The sequence below is a fragment of the Chenopodium quinoa genome, unplaced genomic scaffold, assembly GCF_001683475.1.
Source record: "Chenopodium quinoa cultivar QQ74 unplaced genomic scaffold, ASM168347v1, whole genome shotgun sequence".
In the NCBI taxonomy this organism is placed as follows: Eukaryota; Viridiplantae; Streptophyta; class Magnoliopsida; order Caryophyllales; family Amaranthaceae; genus Chenopodium; species Chenopodium quinoa.
In genome coordinates this window covers 2,989,772-3,009,873 of record NW_018745454.1, presented here as the reverse complement: position 1 = coordinate 3,009,873, position 20,102 = coordinate 2,989,772, and the positions used below count along the sequence as shown (strand labels likewise).

Here is a 20,102-nt window from a genome sequence, read left to right as displayed (position 1 = left end):
ATCTTTATTATTACTATCATTAAGAGTATCATCAAGTCCATTGAAATCTCCTTCATCACCATCAATTCGGACTTCACCATATAATACATCCCAACCGGGATTCCTATGTGTAACGGTTATGCACATACTAATCAATCGCCCTCTACATTCCAAAAGTATTCCATCTCCGGGAAAAAATGATGGTCCAATCTTTCTGGCTTCGTGTTCATCACCAGTATTAGGGGTTATGTCGAATGGATTGAACACCCCGAAATGTGAATCGTGCCGAATACAAACCATTCCCTTACATACAGCACCCTTGAAAACTAAATTATTTTTATTATTTCTAAGTAACAATGGAATCCGAAGATGAATATTTTTCCATAGAGATTTCTCCGAACAAAAAACCATAGAATTGAATGATTTATAAGGATCAAAAGTTATCGGGCCATAGAACATGGGTATAGGATGAATAACCACAACCCTAAGCCTGCTGCAATCGATGTTTCCTTGACAGTCAGGATATTTGCAAAATAATCTAGCCCAAAAGCAGACGTGTGATGAAATTGGAATCGGTGGGAGAGCAACCCATTGCTTTGTTAATGGATTGCATATGTAGTAATACTGATTGTTATGATGATCTTTTTCGTCACTCATATCTAAACACAAAATTAGGTCTTTGCAAGTCGCTACAATTATAAACGATTTAAAAGGAAGAAAAGTGAGGGTGAATTTTGAAGAATTAAATACCTTGTGAGTTGGGATTTTTTTTTTAGGATTCATCCGTCTAGTAGTCATCCTCATCGTTGACAAAAACGTCCATGGTAGGTGTTCCTTCAGATTATTCTTATGGTTTATGTATTCCATAACAAATTTAGGGTTCGACAGTATAGATAACCAACGCTTTGATGCTAATTTGCATCTAATCCCTGTTATATAATTATCAAGTCTAACAAATATCTCAATCAATAACTCATCAGCAAGATCATTAATTCTTGTTGATGATCTTGATGGTGATGATGGTATTGTTGATGGTGATGATGGTATTGATGATGATGATGATGATATTGATGGTGATGATGATGATGATGATATAGATGATGATATTGATGGTGATAATATTGATGATGATGAGTTTTCCCCCATATTCTCTTCTCTAAATGTGTTTAGAAGACCTCGAGAGTAAACAATTCACACCTACAGCCTCCCTTCATAATCCATTTGTGATATGTACTATATATAAGATACAGTTAAGATGTATGTAAATATCTTTGTAATTTGTTTGGTAAATATTCGTAATATATTTTTTCCTTGTTTATAGGAACGATTTCCCTTAATATTGTTAAAATAGAAATTAATTCCCATTATGCTTTGTTTTAAAAACAAATTCCCAAAGTAGTGTCCACATAGGATTGGTTTTCGGTTCAACTTAAAACCGCTAATGGTATTAGCGGTTTTGCAATTTTTGTAAAATAAAGTCAAAGAGACCTGTTTTTATTGAAAGGCGGTCTCTTTGAAATTATAAGTGTAATTTCTTGTTGTGGGCTAAGAATTAACAAGAACACAAAGAGACCTGTCGTATTGAAAGGCGGTTTCTTTGAAATATTTTTCCTAGACTATGCCTTGTGAATTAACCAAGGACGCAAAGAGACCTGTTATTGTTAGAGGCGGTCTCTTTTTTAAATCCGCTATCACCATTAGCGGTTTTAAGTTGAACCTAAAGCAAAAAAACGATCCTACGTGGACACTATGTAGGGAATTTATTTTTAAATCAATGTATTATGGGAATTGATTTTTATTTCAACAATATTATGGGAAATCTCTCCGTTTATAGCATTGGATTGTCAAAAAAAAAAATAAAGTTTATAGCATTGGATGCCTTGTATAATGATACGTACGGTACGGAGTTATAATAGACAGCGGTCAATGTAAATATTTTGAGGAAAATATTCTTTCAGATACAAGTCTTTTTTTGACAAGATTTATATATGATATAAATCAAATTGGAATTTTTAAAAAATTTTATCAATTCGTAACATAATTATCTTTGCAAAAATAATATCCCTTTGATCGTTCCCTCAAAAAAAAAAAAAAAAAAAAAAAATCCCTTTGTTTGTGACAAAATCCAAACCCAACATTCCTTGTTCAAAAACTTTTGTAAACACTCATTTTACAGTAATTTTTAATTAAGAACAATGTTCGAGTAATTTTTGCCAAATTTAAGATAACTTTTAGTCTTCTGAGGGTACCTTAAAATATGGTCTTAATATAAATAATCATTGAGATAAGCTTTAGAAGGGTATTACTGTATTAATTTTCAATCAGTATGATTTGATTTTGTGTCATGTACAAGTTGTGGTAACTTTTATTTATTTTAAGGTAAATTTTGATATTTTAGGAAACTTTACAATTAATGTACAATAAGTTTAGGAAATTTTGTCAAGAATAAGCAAACTTTTGCTCGATCTTCCAAAATAAGCAAACTTTTAGATTAACTCAAAATAAATTGACCTTTATAGGGTATTTTCTCAAAATAAGTCATGACCTGTTAGTTTATGGGGGTAATTTAACGGATTATTTGGGTTGCTTATGCCACATGTTATAATTTAGTTGGTCCATTTCTATTATTTTAATTAATTATTAAAGAACTCTTTCTTTAAAAAAAACCTTTATTTGTGGAACGTTAAACGTCGCCCTCAAATCTCTAGGTAACACCCGCATTTATAATCTAAAATTACATTCTTACCTCGTCTACAAAAATTTGATAATAATGATAATAGCAAAATAACTAACACAATAAGAACAACTATAATTATAAGAAGTAACAATAACAATTAGAAATAACAACACCACCAACAATAATTACAAAAATAATAAAAACAATAACACCAACAACAACAATAGCAACAAAACTAATGGCTTGTTCTCATACTTTTATTTTCAGTTCAGTTCAGCTCTAATAAGTTCAGTTCTGTTCAGCTTTTAATTTCCTTCTCTTATAAAATATTCAATTCAGTTCAGCTTAATTTAGCTCTAATAAGTTCAGTTTAGCTCTATTAAGGGCTTGTTCTCATTGACTGAATTGAACTGAGCTGAGCTGAATTGAATTGAATATTTTATAAGAGAAGGAAATTAGGAGCTGAACTGGACTGAACTGAATATTTTATAAGAGAAGGAAATTAGGAGCTGAGCTGAACTGAACTGAATTTCAACGTATGAGAACAGGCCCTAAGTTCAGTTCAGTTTAGCTGAGTTCAGTCAATGAGAACAGGCCCTAAGAACAACTAAAAAATGAGGGATGTGCGAAATTTTGGATGATGTGGGCTCGTGGGCTCGTATTAAGATGTAATTGCTTGTTTAAAGTATTAGGTTAGATCCCGTGCCATGCACGGTAATTTCAATATTTATCATTAGTTTAATACAATTATTTTACTGTAAAAAATAATAGCAAATTGCAAAATAGGATGAAAGTTCTGTAATTATGATTTTTTAAAATCATTAAAGAAAACGGAGGAAGAAATGCATGCACGACTAATGAAAATAACTATGGATTGCATTACAAAGTTATAGATAAGATTACATTATTGTATTGTTCCCGTCATAAAATAAATAAATAAATCTTTGTTGAATGTGTAAAAATGATTATACTTGCCAAATAGAAAAGAAATATATTATTGTAAAGTAAGTATTAAATTAAATACTTCTCTAAGAAGCTTTGGGAAAAAAAAAAAAAACACTTTTTGGAGGGAAAAATTTTAACCAGGTTATGACAAGTGTCATTTCTGGTTTCGCCTTTAGTATAGCTATATATATATATATATATATATATATATATATATATATATATATATATATATATATATATATATATATATATATATATATATATTGATTGACGATTGATTGATTAAGAGAAGGTGTTTCATGCTCTGAAGAAGGGAATTTTTGAGCCTTCAGATTTTGGGAAAATTATCAATGACATTCTGCAAATTGCTTTTACCAGCAATTGCAGAATTGCTGCTCCTAGTAATTACGAACCACCAAGGCAAAAACGCCTAGAAATTTCAAACCACCGCTAGACGATCAAAGTTTATGGGCGTTTGGAGTGCAACGCCCAGAAAATTTGAACATCCCGTGGTGGTTCGAAATATCTAGGCATGTAAGGGTGGACATGGGACGAGTACCTTCACCGTTAGTACTAACGGATCGGGTACCTGATAACCAATATCACTAAAAGTGATATCCATAAACCGAACCGATAAGTTTGGGTACCCGGACTTCGGGTACCCGAATTTTCGAATCGGTTATCAGGTAGCCAATAAGGTATCCAATAGTGATAATTAAACTTAATAAATTAGTTATTATTTTTAACACTAATTAACAACAATACTACACGATCTTGACCAATTTTTTTTTTTTTACTATTACTAATAATTGATATTATATAATTCGTAGTAATTATGAAGTAAAGTAAGGGTTTAAATATTGGAATAATAGATTTAAGTAGGAAAAAAAAATTGTTTATCGAATCGGAACGGATAATCGTTAATTTTAAAGTGGAAAATTTGTAAATTACCACCCCAAAAAAGTATCAATTTCTAAATAACCACCCATTTAAAATTTTATTTTAAATTACCACCCACTAAAATTATTTTTTATGCAGATTATCACCTTTTTTCAAAATCCGGTGGAATTCAGATGAGTGGGGCCCTCCTAACGGCTACTAACGGCTAGTTTCTCCTTCCCAAATGAATTTCCCCCCGATTTTCCCCTATATAACATTTCTCCTACCCTAATTTGCGATTTGTACTTCAAAAATTCCCCAAATTCCTCAAATTTCACTCCCTTGTAATTGTTGTAGCATTTTGAAGAAACCTCAGAGGTGAATTCGCATCAGGTAACCTATGACATTCTTTAAATTTAGGGTTCTTATTGTGCTTAAATTGGGGAAAACTTGCTGATTAGTTGATTAGGGTTTACTTTCTTCGCAAATTAGGATTCTTTTCCTATTTAATTGGGGGAAACTGAGTGTTTAGTTATTTAGGGTTCATGTTCTTTGCCCAATTTAGGTTTTTTGTCATTGAATTGCTGTTAGTACTGGGTAAGTTGTGTTTGCAATTTGTACACTTAATTAATTACTGTTAGTATTGGTTGAAGCATGTTTTAAGCTTTTATGTTTATTTGTTGTTGGAATTATTGTGGCAGAAATGGAAGAGAATAAGGTGATTCTCATTTTTAAGTATTTGAGTAGCTTATAATAGTGAAATCGACAAAAAATAAAAAAATTTAGGAGGGATATAATGACTGTGGGCCCCACACACCTGAAATCAACCAGAAATTTTAAAAAGGTGGTAATCTGCGTAATTAATTATTTTAGTGGGTGGTAATTTAAAATAAAATTTTAATGGGTGGTTATTTAGAAAATGGAACTATTTTTGGGTGGTAATTTGCAAATTTTCCATTTTAAAATGATACCCAAAAATCATACCCGATAACAAAACTGAAACGCTGTCGTTTCCATATAACAACAATGGCAAATTGGCAATGAGCTAAGGGTACCACTTCCGTTGAAACAAATACAAAAAATACGAGACTTCTCTCACTCCCGCGTCTTTCGGATTTTTTACGAAACTAAGCCTTATTAGTAAACTATTTACGAATATAGACGCGTGGCCAAACTATTTACGAAAGTGAGCTTCTGAGGTAAAACGCTGCCTCGGTCAGCGTTTTTCCTCATTTTTATTTATTTAATTTGTTTTGAATTGTGTATTTTGTGAAATACAAAATAAAAAATAAAAAAAACTGAAATACACAAAAACGCTGCCTCAGTCAGCGTTTTTGTGTTAGGCTATAACAGGCCTTAAAACGCTGACTGAGGCAGCGTTTCATTAATACTAGAAACACGCTGCCTGAGGCAGCGTTTTTGTGTATTTCAGTTTTTTTTATTTTTTATTTTGTATTTCACAAAATACACAATTCAAAACAAATTAAATAAATAAAAATGAGGAAAAACGCTGACCGAGGCAGCGTTTTACCTCAGAAGCTCACTTTTTTTCTTCTTCTTCTTCTTTTTCTCTAGGGTGCATTTCTCATGCGGTCATGCCTTTACAAAACATTATATCTAAGCTTATGCGTTATTATTAATCATACTCATATTGCAGTTCTGCTGTGGTTACTGGTATCTGTATGCATCAAGACTGCGAGGCCTCAGATGGCCGGAAATGCCATAGAGCTGGTGGAGAAACACCTTACCAATGATGGCTGGCCAGAGTACTATGATGGGAAGACAGGTCGCTATATTGGGAAGCAAGCAAGAATATTACAGTATGTATTTCAAGCTTATTCATATATCTGTTTAGCTAGTATGAATGCTGAATTGATTAGTGAGGATTTTCTCATAATTCAGCTAACTTAACTTCATGATTTAGCTCTAACAAAGAAAATGCAGTGGTTGGAATCATTTTGTGTGTAATCATCTTTTCTTAAATCTTGATTATGTTTGTGGAATTGAACGGTTCAACAATTGATTTTTAACTTTTGATTAGCATGATTTTGTGTGAATAGACAAGGACTATTTTATTTGAAGTTTCTGTAGTTTTGAATAATGGTTACAAATTGAAATTTCTCACTGAATTCTGATTTTGTGCTCAAAGGTTTGAGGATGATGTCTCGATTGCGATAGCCAAGATGGAAGGTCTCTGGTGATGCTTGCCACTACCTGCAAATGGTTATACAAGTGGAAATATGCCAGCTTACGCGATCTAGCAGTTCCTGATCCAGGAGACGTCTCTTTTAGCTGGAAGCAACTGTATTCATCAGCTTTTGGTGAGCATTAAATTTCTTGAACATCTGCTTCTCTTACAATACAATGTAGCATTATAACTGTGTGTGGTGTTGAATCCATATAGAGCTGTTAATAACCTCTTAGATTGATGGAAAGTTTGTAACTGGCTTAAAATTTTGGCAATTTTCAGACACAATGAAGACACTAGATGGAAGGCATTTTGACCAACATGTAGATGGAGCTTCTGGTGCCATATTAGAAGCTAATGGTGGAGTAAATGGAGGGTATGATGGGGGTGATGATTATCTTGATGCTGGTCTTGAGAATGTTGGTGTTGGTTTTGATTTTGGTGGGGAGGAGGGGGGTGATCCAATGGAATTGCAATGGGGTCAAGAGGAGGGTGAAGTGGAGGGTGAAGCAAATCAAGTGATGGAGGTGGGTGAAGTGGATGAGGAACATCTTGATGATGAGATTGATGTGTATGAACAAGTAGGACTGGAGGATCCAAATATAGCATTAAGGTACATTACTTCTATAAGGCTTAACGAATGTCTTGGGCTTGCAAGTTTAGCAGAATTTAAAGAACTCGTAACAGTGCAAGTCAATCAAACCGGTTTAGTTCCACATCCGTTTACTATATCCTTGGCCAAAAGTATTGAGCTCTTGAACCGCTATGACTTTGTTTTTTTTTGGTGTTCTACCCGGTTCACCCTTTGAGCTAATCCGGATTCGGGATCAGTTTTGGGTGGTTAGGTTCCAGTCCCCTCCCAATTGTGACTTTGTGACTAATCTAGGAGAGAATATCACCGCTTGTTTCATTCCCACTACCTATCAGCAGATTATTGAAGATCTTGATTTTTTAGTCCTACGTCCTCTATAACAACAAATGTAATATCGTAGCATTACTAAGGAATCATTACACACTTTAGTTATATTACTTGATTACTTAATAAATTTGAGCCTTTGATTTCTGTCAAAAAATTACACACTTTAGTTATATTTACAATAAAGAGCTAAGAGAATGTTCAGCACATATATCCTTCTGTGTTTCACAGTGTTCTTTGGCGTAATTATTCAGCCTTCTATATGCAAAACGAAGAAGATAGACCTTAGTAAAATATCATGAAATCTCTCTTTTCAGTGAGATGCCTGTGAGGCATGAAGAGCTCCATACAACATATTAACTCAAGATTCTCAATCGAGATTAGTTCACATATACAAGCTCAAATCTCTAGAACACACCAAAACCCAAAACCCCCATAATTATAAATAATCAAAATTGAAGACAAGACATTGGAAGATATCATTGCGCATTCTTGTGTTTCTGAAAGCTTACAGCCAGCGATCCAGCTTATGAATGCCAAACTCTCGTTGAAATGAGCTCGCTTGAGACTACAGCCAAAGAAGGAATTCTAAAGCAGCTCTAAATTGAGCATATGCCATAGCTAGTGGCTGAAACATGCTGCAGCTCAGCCAAATCAGATTACAAATGCAGTTCAGCGCTAGGTGTAGTACTCGAAATCATAACCATACCCTTTGATACTTCTATAGCTTGCCAAGTGGAGATTCTGAAGCATAATCATCAACTAGCCAGAGGCTATAGTCACGGAAACGCTTTATTTTCTTCTCAAATCCTAGGATGTAATTGTTATGAATGATAACATGTGAACCTTCAGTTTCACGTACCCATGTCTTGTTCTTGAAGTACAAACCTCCAGTTGGGAATGCAGACTGGGAGAGCAGATACATATCCACCTGTTGTCCAGTACAGAATACAACCCAATGAGTATCCTTAGGTTAGGCTAATAGTTACTCCAAGTCAGCTTTATACAAACAAAAAAATTCTGATATGGAATTTCTTTACATATTTGTGGTGTATACAGTATTTCCTTCATTCCTTGTTCAGAGAATTGACCAACTATGGCTCTCCCAAAAGCTTATCAAAATGAATATCAGAAATCAAAAGCAAAAGCAGCAAAAAAAAAAAAAAAAAAAAAAAGTCAGTACAGTGCAGGTCATACTCCGTATTTCCTTTTTTAACCCCACCCCCTTTGGTTGGGATGCAATAGTCACATATGTAACTACCCTAAACTTCACTGAGTTATCACATATCATTTGCTAAACAAATCTACACTTTGGCAACGAATAGCAAGTTTCCTCTATTCTCAATCCATTGGAGTGACAGCTGTAAAGCGTAAGGGAGGAGAATGGAAGCATAAGTAAAAAGGAAAAGGGGAGGTGACTAAGGGAGGTAAAAAGACCGACCTTTTTTTCTATTTTCATCAAAGCCCAGTTAAATGCAGGCTGGTCATTAGCTTTCTTTGCTCTGGTCCATGGCTGTTCTTGAAGCTCCTCAAGCCACTTTCTCATAGCCAACTTGGCACCACTCGTGGACCGCAGAAATATCATGCAGCTACAAACATAAGGTCGTCCCTTTTTCCCTGGAGGTGGTAAGGCATGAGAATGGTTCAAAGGCTTCACCTAGATATAAGAAGCAGAGGCAAGAATAAAAATTATGAAAGAAAAAATTATCATCCATAACTATTAGCAAAGGATGCGTTTTTTACTTTTGAACTTATACACAGGTCTCTGATTTTACTGAGTAGTTGATATAAGAACATGCTCATTAGACCCGTCATGATCATTAAACAGGATTATGCAAACCTAAACACCTAAAGAGGGCGTTTATGCAATGTTATTTACATCAAAGCAGAAACAAGTGACATCATTGCTGAATGCTGCACTGTACTTGCATAGATAATTTGATGTGTAAAATATTCTCAGTTTTTAGCACACAGACCAGACTCAGGCAGAAGCATTCTGTATACATATGACTATAAGAGTAAAATAGCAAGGAATATCAGCCTACATACCGCAGCCACATCATCCATAAAGTAGACATCGTGATTTCCCTCCAAATAAGGAAATGGGTCTTTCAACCAAACCATATCAACGTCATTGTACATGACATTATATCCAAGCTCCAATATATTCAGAAGATGGCGAGGCCTCCTAGCCGTAAAATTGAAGAACCCCTGCACAAACGATCAGATGACAGTTAGGCAGGTCATTAATGGACACAAAGTATAAAGAAAAGCTCGACCCTGCTCCCAAGTAACCTCCTGAGTTTCCTAAGGTACGTATATTACATACTAGCAGTGTTGATCAAAGGTTACAGATAATTTTCCTTTCAGATCATGCTAAAGTGCACTCATTTGACCCTACAGGATCCATCATGGATTGCAAAATGAATTTGGAGATAAGCTTCTTAACATTGCACTTGGAATCAGAACCCACGCCTACTATTCTAGCAACTAGGAATACCCTAGGAATCCTATTCCATGCAATGTTAGAGTTTGAGCCTTAATAAATAATAATTGCACTTCTCAAGCAACCAACTGATGAATGTATTTACATTGCCTCTTTGGCTAAAAATTTGCAAGGTGAATCTGATACATAAGTCTAGTTTCATGGGGATATTGGATCCATATTCTTTTTGGTTTTAGTCCAACAAGGGACAACATAATTCAGGCAGAAATATAAATGGATTAGCAACAGTTGAGCTGGAAACAAAGATATAGAGGTTAAAAAGATTAAGTTACAATTTTTTTCAGAAATGTTAACAAATGGATGGATCAGACTGCTAAGATTTGTGTATCAATTATACAAACCAACTGGTTAAGTAATATATTCATACACCAAGTTCTAAGATTACCATCAAGGGCACCTACTGTTACCTAGCGAAATTACCTGGTTAGCCCAGGATAAACACTGCAGTTTTATCCTGGTGATTAACTTGTATTTTCTTGTCCCCCATCCACCATTCCCTTATGTTACCCCTGATCTCTCTAAATTCAAGCATGGCCATAACGCCAACTATATATTAAGAGAAAACCGAGTAATGACAATCTTTGTTTCACCTCATATGAGCATACATAACCAGACATCCTATTATACAGAAGCTTTAAATGGCAAACCAGACATCCTTCCATAGCTTAAATTACAAAACGACTCGCCTATGATCATCTTATACACAATGACATAAAAACTTCACGCATAACCGGATAACCACCCCGCCCCCCCTCCTCCCTTGATAATTAACAAAATTCCCCTTTCATATCTTCTGAGAGATGAGGGCCACTTATAGCTTAGCTAGTTTCAAAATTCTCATTCATTATTGAAGCATTAATTGACAATTTCAACTAGAAAAGATAGTTGATATTTCTTATATGAAAACTCTCCATGCAGCCATGCTTATATCAGATGTAAGTATGTTAACATCACAATTCATTTCCTGATGTAGCAATCCATTTAATAAAGCAGTAGAATAGTTCACATAAACAAGCTCAATTATCTAAAACAGACCCAAAACCCACTCCCCACAATGATCAAAAATCAAAATTACAGACTAAGACATTGGGATATGATCTTTGCGCATGAACAACTCCAAAAACTAAATATATGAACTAGTAACATCACAATTTCACAAGTTATTTACTAACACACTAACCCTTGTAAAGAACAAGTTCACATTGAAAAGCTCAAACACCAAAATCAGATCAAAACCCTAAAAAACAAAATTCCCAAATCCCCAATAGCAATAATAATCAATCAGCAATATGATAAATTATATTGAAATAAATATGGCAACAAATTTCATACCAAGGAACCAAATTTATGGGCAGAATTAGATTCAAGAACTGGAGGAATTAGCACAGCATGACCAGGCCACCTTTGATTAACCCGATACAAAGTGTTATAATCTTCAGCAATCACCAAAACTTTGTCTTGATGTTTATGTCTGGTAACACTAATCAACCAATTGTTCAAAAAATCCAAGTAAGGTTCACTAACTATACAAACAATGACAGTCCCATTTCGCCCAACAAATGAAACAGCTTCTTGGAGGGAGTAATTTCGCCATTTAGACTGAAAAGCGAAGTTGGGGTTTGAGAAAAAGGGTTGGGAGATTCCCAGATAAGGGTAGAAGAAACCAAGGATTATGAGGAGAGAGAAAACGAGGGTGAGATTTGTGCGATTAAGAAAGGAAGAAGGACGTTTGTGTGTCGGTCTCTGATGAAGATGGGAGACCGCCATTGTTGGTGGAGATCAAAGCTCGCTCACACAGTGGATCTAAACTGGAGCGCAAAATTATCAATCAACTCAGAATTACCAAGTAAAGTAACTCCGTTCTCTTAAAAATTGCTAACTATGAGAAGAGGTGTCGATTCAAGCTGTGAATCGGATTGGTGAGGTCAAGTTCTGTCCAGTCTATTTTAAATTTGAATCACGCTAAATTATTGCGTTCATATAAGTTAAAATTTGAATCGAGTTTTAATTAGTTGATTTTGGATTGAGTTGTCACGTTAGATTTTGACAACTCTAGAGAGATACAAATAAAAGAAATAACACATGATTAAAATAGACTATACAATGAGGGATGACTCAAGGTACAGACGGTTGTACCTTGTTTGGTACAACCAAAAAAACGCAAAAAGAACATGTAACTATTTTGTAAAGAACATACAATAATTCATAAAGAACATATAGTTGTTTTGTAAATAACATTCAATTATATATATTTTTTTCATATCAAAAGAACATCTGTAATATTAATAAAGAACATGATAATATTATGTAATAAACATTATCGATATATAACCACCATAATTTGAAAACAAAATTCAATAAACATTTCACAATAAGCAATGAATATTATGTCGCAAATAAAAGTACATTATACTAACAATCAAAGAACATAAATATACGTTCTTTTCGTTTTTTTTGTGCAAATATGTTCTTTTCACTCTAGGTATATGTTCATTACATTTTGATAGTATGTTATTTTCACTCTAGATATATGTTCATTACATTTTAATAGTGTGTCCTTTTCACTATACCAATATGATCATTACTTTTACATATCATGTTCTTTCCTACAAAACGACTGTAAGTTGCACCGTACAAGCGCCTGTAGAAATCAGCTATAATGACTCAAGTGGTTAGAGCTCCTTCTCTGTTCTAGGAGATCTTGAGATCGATTTTCACCCCGCCCCTTGTGGTTCTCTAAACACCAATAAAAATGATTAAAATTACTTGCGGTTAATAGTTTATTGAAAAGTAATGAATGTGAAAGGAAATATATAATAACAATAAAAAAAAGTAGTAGTGGGTTTGGGTGGGGATATAGAAAAGAGATATAATATTTTAATGTAGTTTTTTGCCATAAAAAAAAGTGTAAAACTTATTAAAACACAGCCGAATTTGGTAAGTGTAACACTTACTAAAACATGGAGGAAGTATACTTTTTCATTCCTTTTTAATAATGACGTTCCTTTAGCATAAATTTTACAAATGATTTTACAGTAGTCTTTTGAAAAGCGACTACCACAAGTTTCATTGACTGAACCGAGGTGAACTGAACTGAACTAAAATGAATATTTTATAAGAGAAGGAAATTAGGAGCTGAACTAACTAAACCGAAAATAATCGTATGAGAACAGACCCGTAATTTAATTTGCCATGTAATCCTTACTTTTCAAAGTGTATTTTAATTAAAATTGATTTTGTAATTTCTTAAATTCTTTTATTTTATTTTCGGATTATAATTTCTAAATTTTTTTAATTTCTTAATTAACTTAACAAAATCATAATTAAAATAAAAATTTGTTATTCATTGTTCTAAATTTCAACTGGTGATTTGAACGCGGCGTTGATGTTGTCCATCACCAATAAGATGGTTGTTATGGTAAAGCTGATCGCGGTGAGCATGCTTTTTAAAGGAGATGGCGAGATGGGTTGTTATGGTGGTGGTGGAAGCGCCATTTAGGGAGATGGCGAGATGGGTTGTTAAGGTGGTGATGGAAGCGCCATTTAATGCCGAATTTTGGGCGAGGTTGCGAGTCCAATCGGCGATTCTGTCGGAACGAGAAAAGGGGGGCAAAGGGAACGACGACTGTGGACCGGTGGCGGTATTTGATTTTTAATCTAATTTTGATTTTCTTAAATTAATTAAGAAAGTAAAAATAATAAATTAATTACAAAAATGATTTTTTATTAAAACATGACTTGAAAAGTCAAAGATTACATAACAAAGTATATCCAATCAAGTTATGCCACATAATAAGGTTTGTGGTAGTCCCTTTTCAAAAAATTTACATTCATTCGGAGGAAATTTGGTGAAGGTGCGGGATAAGCCTCCAAAAAATAACAAAAAGAATCAAAAACATTTTACTCTTGCTATCTCTAAATTTCGACCTCATTTGACTTTTCGCAATCTCTCCATTTGCCCCCATTTAGAAGAAAGATCCTAATATCTAACTCGTTCTTGATATCACAACAAATTTAGTGGAAAAATAGATAATGCATCACCATTATTATTGATCAATATGTAGAGTATTTATATATTGTAAAAGTTAGTTCTAAAAAGAAAAAGACAAAAAAAAAGTGTAAGAGTACATACATTTTGAATAAAATGTTGTACAGAATAGTTAAAAGTTGAAAAAACACCCACATATTTGCTAGAATTAGACATTTTCTACTCACATTTCATGTTAAATTGCTGCATATAATTTTAAACGAAGTTAGTACAATGAATTTACTGTAATATTTGAATAGCAAAAAGTATTGGAGTAAATTGGTACTCGTAGAAAATATGTGGAATTGGTGTAGCCAGTATTGGAGCTCAAGTCTGTAAAAAGAACGAAAACGATCCAAATGCACAAGCTTTTACGAGTATATATTAGAATTTTTTTTTTAAAAGGATTTTTGAAAAACTAACTTATAAAATTCAGATTTTATGAAAAAAACATAATTAAAGGTAAATTGTTGTACGGGCATAGGATTACAGGAAGAAATAAACAAAAGTATAATAATAGAAGCAAAATAAATTTATTGATAATTCTCAAACACAAGAATGAAATTAAACAAGTAATTGAACATAATAAAGCTACCAATAAAAAAAAAAAAAAAAAAAAAAAAAAAAAAAAAGACCGAAATAAGAGTCACCAATGGTGTATGGTAGATTTGATGAGTCAAACATGTAAAATAAGATGAAGAAAAACTTAGATCATTATATTTGGTCATAAGAGTGGAAGTATTGGAGCTCAAGTCTGCAATTAGAACGAAAACGATCCCGATGCAAATTCCCCAAAGTCTTCCAGTGTAATGATTTTCTTTCAAACAAAACCACCTCTTCGTTACGAGTTTCTAGATATAACAATTGCTTGTTATTTGGATGAATACCAATCAATTTAGAATTTGACAGAAGTGATCTGTCCTCGTCTTCATCAATGCACTTATGTTTTTTATAAAAATTGAGTGGTATATGTACCTCATTATTATTATTACCAATATACCCATTGCTTTGTTAATGGATTGCATATGTAGTAATACTGATTGTTATGATGATCTTTTTCGTCACTCATATCTAAACACAAAATTAGGTCTTTGCAAGTCGCTACAATTATAAACGATTTAAAAGGAAGAAAAGTGAGGGTGAATTTTGAAGAATTAAATACCTTGTGAGTTGGGATTTTTTTTTTAGGATTCATCACTCTCATCCTCATCGTTGACAAAAACGTCCATGGTAGTTGTTCCTTCTTGTGTAAGGGAAGATTATTCTTATGGTTTAGGTATTCTATAAGATATTTAGGGTTCGAGTTTGCATCTAATCACTGTTTTATAACACCCAAGTCTAACAAATATCTCAATCAATAACTCATCAGCAAGTTCATAAATTGTTGTTAATGGGATCTCCTCCATATTCTCTTCTATAATTGTGTTTGGAAGACCTAGAGAGTAAATAGTTCAGACCTACCTAGAGAGTAAACACGAATGTAATTTTTTTTTTTTTTCAGAGCTAAATATCTTTGTAGTTTGTTAAGTAAATATTCGTATATATATAGCCTTCCCTAGTTTATAGCCTTGGATTATGCCTTGTATAATGATATATAATAGGCAGCAGTCAAGGTAAACTAATTATATATTTTGATGAAAATATTCTTCTAGATACAAAGATCTTTTTTTAGGATATTTCATAGCCTTGGATTATGCGTTGTAATCTTGTATAATGATATAATAGGCAGCAGTCAATTATATATATCTATCTATAGTAATATATAAAGAGAAAGGGGGGTTTTGGGTGATAAATTTATGTTTTCCCAAAATGCCCTTCTCTATTTCCTAATTTATTTATTTTTTAAGAAATTAACTTTTGTAAAAAAAAATAAAAAATAAAAAAAACAATCCACTATAAAAAAAAAATTCTTCACAGCATATTATTTTAACGTCTTTTTACAAAAAAAATCACAATATATTGTTTTTTTATCTTTTATGGTAAAAATAATAAATGGATAATTATAATAGTCAATTATTTTTTTTTAAAAAAGAAAGCAGTTAAACAACTTAAATTATCTAAAGATTTTTTTGTAAAAAAAAAATAATAAAACCACAACTCACACACGTTTCAGTTGGTTACTTAAAAAAAATATTTGGATTTTTTTAAAAAAATTGATCCAGTAAAACCACGTTTAGTTGGTTACTTAAAAAAAAAAAAAAATTGGATTTTTTTTAACTTATCCACGTTTTATCTCATTGACAGTTGTCAAAAACAAAACAAAATTGTTGGGATAATAAAGTCCCATGTAGTCTATTGCTCCCAGTACATCTTCATACAATTTGAATGAATTCATACTCCACTTACAAAAAAAGTTAAGCCTATTGCTCAATCTTTTATGGTTAAAATTCAACGATTATATTTTTGAGGTTTACCTACAATATGTCTACACCATATGCACCTTTTATATATTTACATCCATATTCTGGAAAGTGGAATGTGAAAGCCCGGCTTATTGTTTGACATTCAAAATACGAGACATGGTCGAAAAATATGGAAAGTGATTTTAATTGACGCTACGGTAAACCATTATTTCTTTATACTTTTGGTGTTAACTCATACTTTTATTACTGACAAAACTTACTAACTCCTATAATTTTATTATTATTATTTTTTTTGTTTCCTGTTGTTAGGGAGAGCCAATTCAATGTGTCATATTCTCAAATGATGTCGATCAGTTTGTTGGAAAATTACAGGAGGGATTGGTATATTCGTTTGAAGCCTTGAAGGTGCACATGTAATTGATGCCGATGATTGGTTAAGGTTAATACCAAATCAATACCAATTGAATATAACTCGAGAAACAAAGGTGTCAGTTATTGATACAAATGATGACGAATTCCCAAAAAGTTTCTACAATTTAGTTTCCCTACATGGTGTAAATTCCTTCAAAAATTTCGCAAAAAATTTGATGTTTTTTTAAGTAGTCAGTTGATGATTATATAGATTCTTTTTCTTAAACTCATGTATTACTTTAACTCTACAATTTTTTGTTTGTTTATAATGTAGATGTCATGGGAATTATCATTTATTCAACTGGAACTATCGCGATTGACAATGAAGAAAGTATTAAACAAGACATTGTTATACTCGACCAAAGGTAATTATAGATTTTTATTTTAATCTATCCAAATATTATATATTTTCATTACTAACATAATAATTTTTATTGTAGCAGTTGCTTTGCTATGAGATTGACCATATGGAATGATTTTGTTAATGAAATCGGCAAACACATTTTGGAAAACATTCACCAAAATAACATCTTGCTAGGGTGTGGGCTACAAATTAAATATTTTAATGGTAATTTATTTATTTTACATTTTTCTTTGTGTTGTCTACTGTATCATTGTTACTTTTTACCTTAACTTCATTATATTTTTCAGGGTCATTATTTTTAACAACGGGCAAATACACAAGGTTGTATATAAACCACATAGATCCTACTTCTTCTAGCTTGATGCAGTGGTGAGTATTTTTTTCTTTACTTTTAAAAACTTTTGTTTCTTTGATGAGCATTTTTTTTTTCTTTAGCGTGTGAGTGTGTGACTCTTAAAATTTAATGTTTTTAATTTAATATATTTATTTATTTATTTTTGACACAAAAATTTGTTGTTTATTAATATTACTATACATAATTATAGTGTAGTCCAATAATTTCCTATTGTCTCTCCATTATAAATTGTTTACGTTTGTTCATGTGATTAAGATTATTAATGTAGTAGTTATTTTTCCTTTCTCTTTTTCTATTTTATCAAAAAAAAAATTAAAACCACAGTCATCCCAAAAACGTGTAGATAATTATATACTTTAATTATTTGATATATGTTATCACCTACAAAATTATTTGACATTAAAAAGGATAAGAATTGAAATGTCACCATAACAACTAGATACTCTTGATAGGCATAAAACGATGAGAACCATTATATAATATAAAGTAAACGTAATGTATGTGATACTATTTTTTTTTTTCCACTCACTACTGTATCATATGTATTTATCTCAGGTTTCACAATGATCATTTTGCACAATTAAAAGTCAAGTGGATACAAACATGTGACCTTTCACTGGACAAGGCACTTACAACATCAAATGCACCACGTACAACAATATCTCAATTTTCCTCAATGCCAAAAGTAATTTCATCTCAATTTTACCTACATTTTTATTATGATTTTTACCTTACATTACTATATCACTTAGCTATTTTTAAATGTCTATTAAATATTTTTTTAAACGTGTCATTTATTTCAGAGGAAAATTTACATAATACTTGGAATGTTGATCGATATAAATGAAAAAAAATTCAATTGGTATGATGCATGCTCTATTTGCAACAATAAGGTGTACTACAATGTTGGTCAAGTAATATGTTATAAGTGTCACAAAAATGATGTTCAAATTATTCAAGGGTGAGTTATTTATTTAATTTTTATTTAAAGTTTTTGCAACATTATACTTTTTTAGTCGTAGCTTTCTTATTCATTTATATTTTGTTAGGGTTGCTCTTACAATTACTATTAGAGACTCAAGTGGGTCAATGCGTCTAATATTGTTCAACAAACAAATTGAGTATCTTCTTCGTTCTATAATATCTGAAGTTAAGGAATGGATTGATGAACCGGTATACTAATACATTTACATGAATATTTACAATATTTATTATTGATTTCAACTATTTTAATTTATATATTTAATTTAATTCATTTTTTAACTGTTGTCCCACTATACCATTATAGGTAAATGAGGGATCAAAACTTAAGGAGAAGTGTCAATTGAGTTTGTACCATGCATATGTTTTCACAATAATTTCTCCAAGTACGCATTCTCCTCTACTACCCTACAAAGTCAATTTTGTGACATCCGTCAGTTGGGAAGAAGAATGTGCACATTTACTCCTAAGGTTTGTACTACCTTTATCATTTAATTATTAATAATTTTTACATTGTAGAATACATAATAATTTTTTTTCTAAATTTTCACTACCTCTAATTCAATCTTCTATATCAACAACTCAGTGGAAAAATCATAAGATGGGCGAAAATCTATCTTCAACTATTTCTTAGGAACTTTTTATGTGTATATGTGTTTGCTTACTTAGATTGTACATATTTTAGAAAGTCTCGACACTTTTTCTATTAGTACTCTTTTAAGTACTTTAGTTGATGGGTTCCTTTATGTAAATATTATATTCTATAGGTTTTAATAGATATATGTGTATTATATAGATTTATTAGATATATATGTATAATACTTTATTAGATGAATTTTAAATACTTTATTTATTTTATTGTATTTTTAAATTAGATGACAAAAAACAAAGATTGTACATAATCCATAAAAAAAAAAAAAAAAAAAAAAAAAAAAAAAAAAAAAAAAACATGACAACAAATCTCTTTGCTCCACGCTTTTAAAAAAAAAAAAAAAATTAATAAGTATATAAATGTGAGTTTTAGAGTATGCAACTATAATACGACTTATATTGTTCTTAATAGTTTAAGCATAATAATTTGGACTATCTTACATTATAAGAGGATTAAGTTAATACTATACAAATAAAGGATTAAGTTAATAATATATACAGCTTGGCAAAAAGTTATCTTAATTCTATTGAGGCGACTAATAGATGATTATCAATCAGACTATATGTAAATTAACTTTCTATACTCAAATAGATTTTAATTCTTTCTCCCTTAATTCATCTCCATAGTCATTACCACCTTAACATTTGTTTCTTTTATTTTGACAAGGGTGTAAGGTCATATAAATGAGAGATGTCATTGATTTGTTTGATGACATAATATCAAGAAATAGATAAACGGACAAAAAATGAAATTTGATTAACTTAGTGCATTTAATTGAAGTACATACGAGTTCTATAAATATCTTGAAGTCATAAACTATACAATTTTTTATTTTTTTTTTCCGGAAGAAATAAAA

The 20,102-nt window shown here is 31.8% G+C and overlaps 2 protein-coding genes across 2 annotated transcripts; one reads left to right on the top strand and one right to left on the bottom strand.

Moving 5' to 3' along the window:
• Nucleotides 1-6,101: 6,101 nt before the first annotated feature.
• LOC110714130 lies at nucleotides 6,102-7,798 on the top strand. The gene is made up of 3 exons (XM_021892604.1): nucleotides 6,102-6,303; nucleotides 6,633-6,804; nucleotides 6,954-7,798. Exons 2-3 carry the CDS (start codon nucleotides 6,684-6,686, stop codon nucleotides 7,478-7,480), a joined length of 648 nt encoding a protein of 215 aa, XP_021748296.1. The 5' UTR covers nucleotides 6,102-6,303; nucleotides 6,633-6,683; the 3' UTR covers nucleotides 7,481-7,798.
• An 83-nt stretch (nucleotides 7,799-7,881) lies between these two features.
• Nucleotides 7,882-12,021, bottom strand: LOC110714129 (UDP-D-xylose:L-fucose alpha-1,3-D-xylosyltransferase MGP4-like). The gene is made up of 4 exons (XM_021892603.1): nucleotides 11,426-12,021; nucleotides 9,637-9,798; nucleotides 9,029-9,244; nucleotides 7,882-8,518 (listed from the first exon to the last, which is right to left on the bottom strand). Exons 1-4 carry the CDS (start codon nucleotides 11,858-11,860, stop codon nucleotides 8,309-8,311), a joined length of 1,023 nt encoding a protein of 340 aa, XP_021748295.1. The 5' UTR covers nucleotides 11,861-12,021; the 3' UTR covers nucleotides 7,882-8,308.
• Nucleotides 12,022-20,102: the final 8,081 nt, after the last annotated feature.

What these genes read in the sequence shown, in the direction of transcription:
- LOC110714130 (XM_021892604.1), top strand. Translation starts at nt 6,684, where the DNA reads ATGCTTGCCACTACCTGCAAATGGTTATACAAGTGGAAATATGCCAGC. An exon ending in ACTGTATTCATCAGCTTTTG is followed by an intron (nt 6,805 to 6,953) that starts GTGAGCATTAAA and finishes GGCAATTTTCAG; the next exon opens with ACACAATGAAGACACTAGAT.
- LOC110714129 (XM_021892603.1), bottom strand. Translation starts at nt 11,860, where the DNA reads ATGGCGGTCTCCCATCTTCATCAGAGACCGACACACAAACGTCCTTCT. An exon ending in TTATGGATGATGTGGCTGCG is followed by an intron (nt 9,245 to 9,636) that starts GTATGTAGGCTG and finishes TCTTATATCTAG; the next exon opens with GTGAAGCCTTTGAACCATTC. An exon ending in TGATGAAAATAGAAAAAAAG is followed by an intron (nt 8,519 to 9,028) that starts GTCGGTCTTTTT and finishes ACTGGACAACAG; the next exon opens with GTGGATATGTATCTGCTCTC.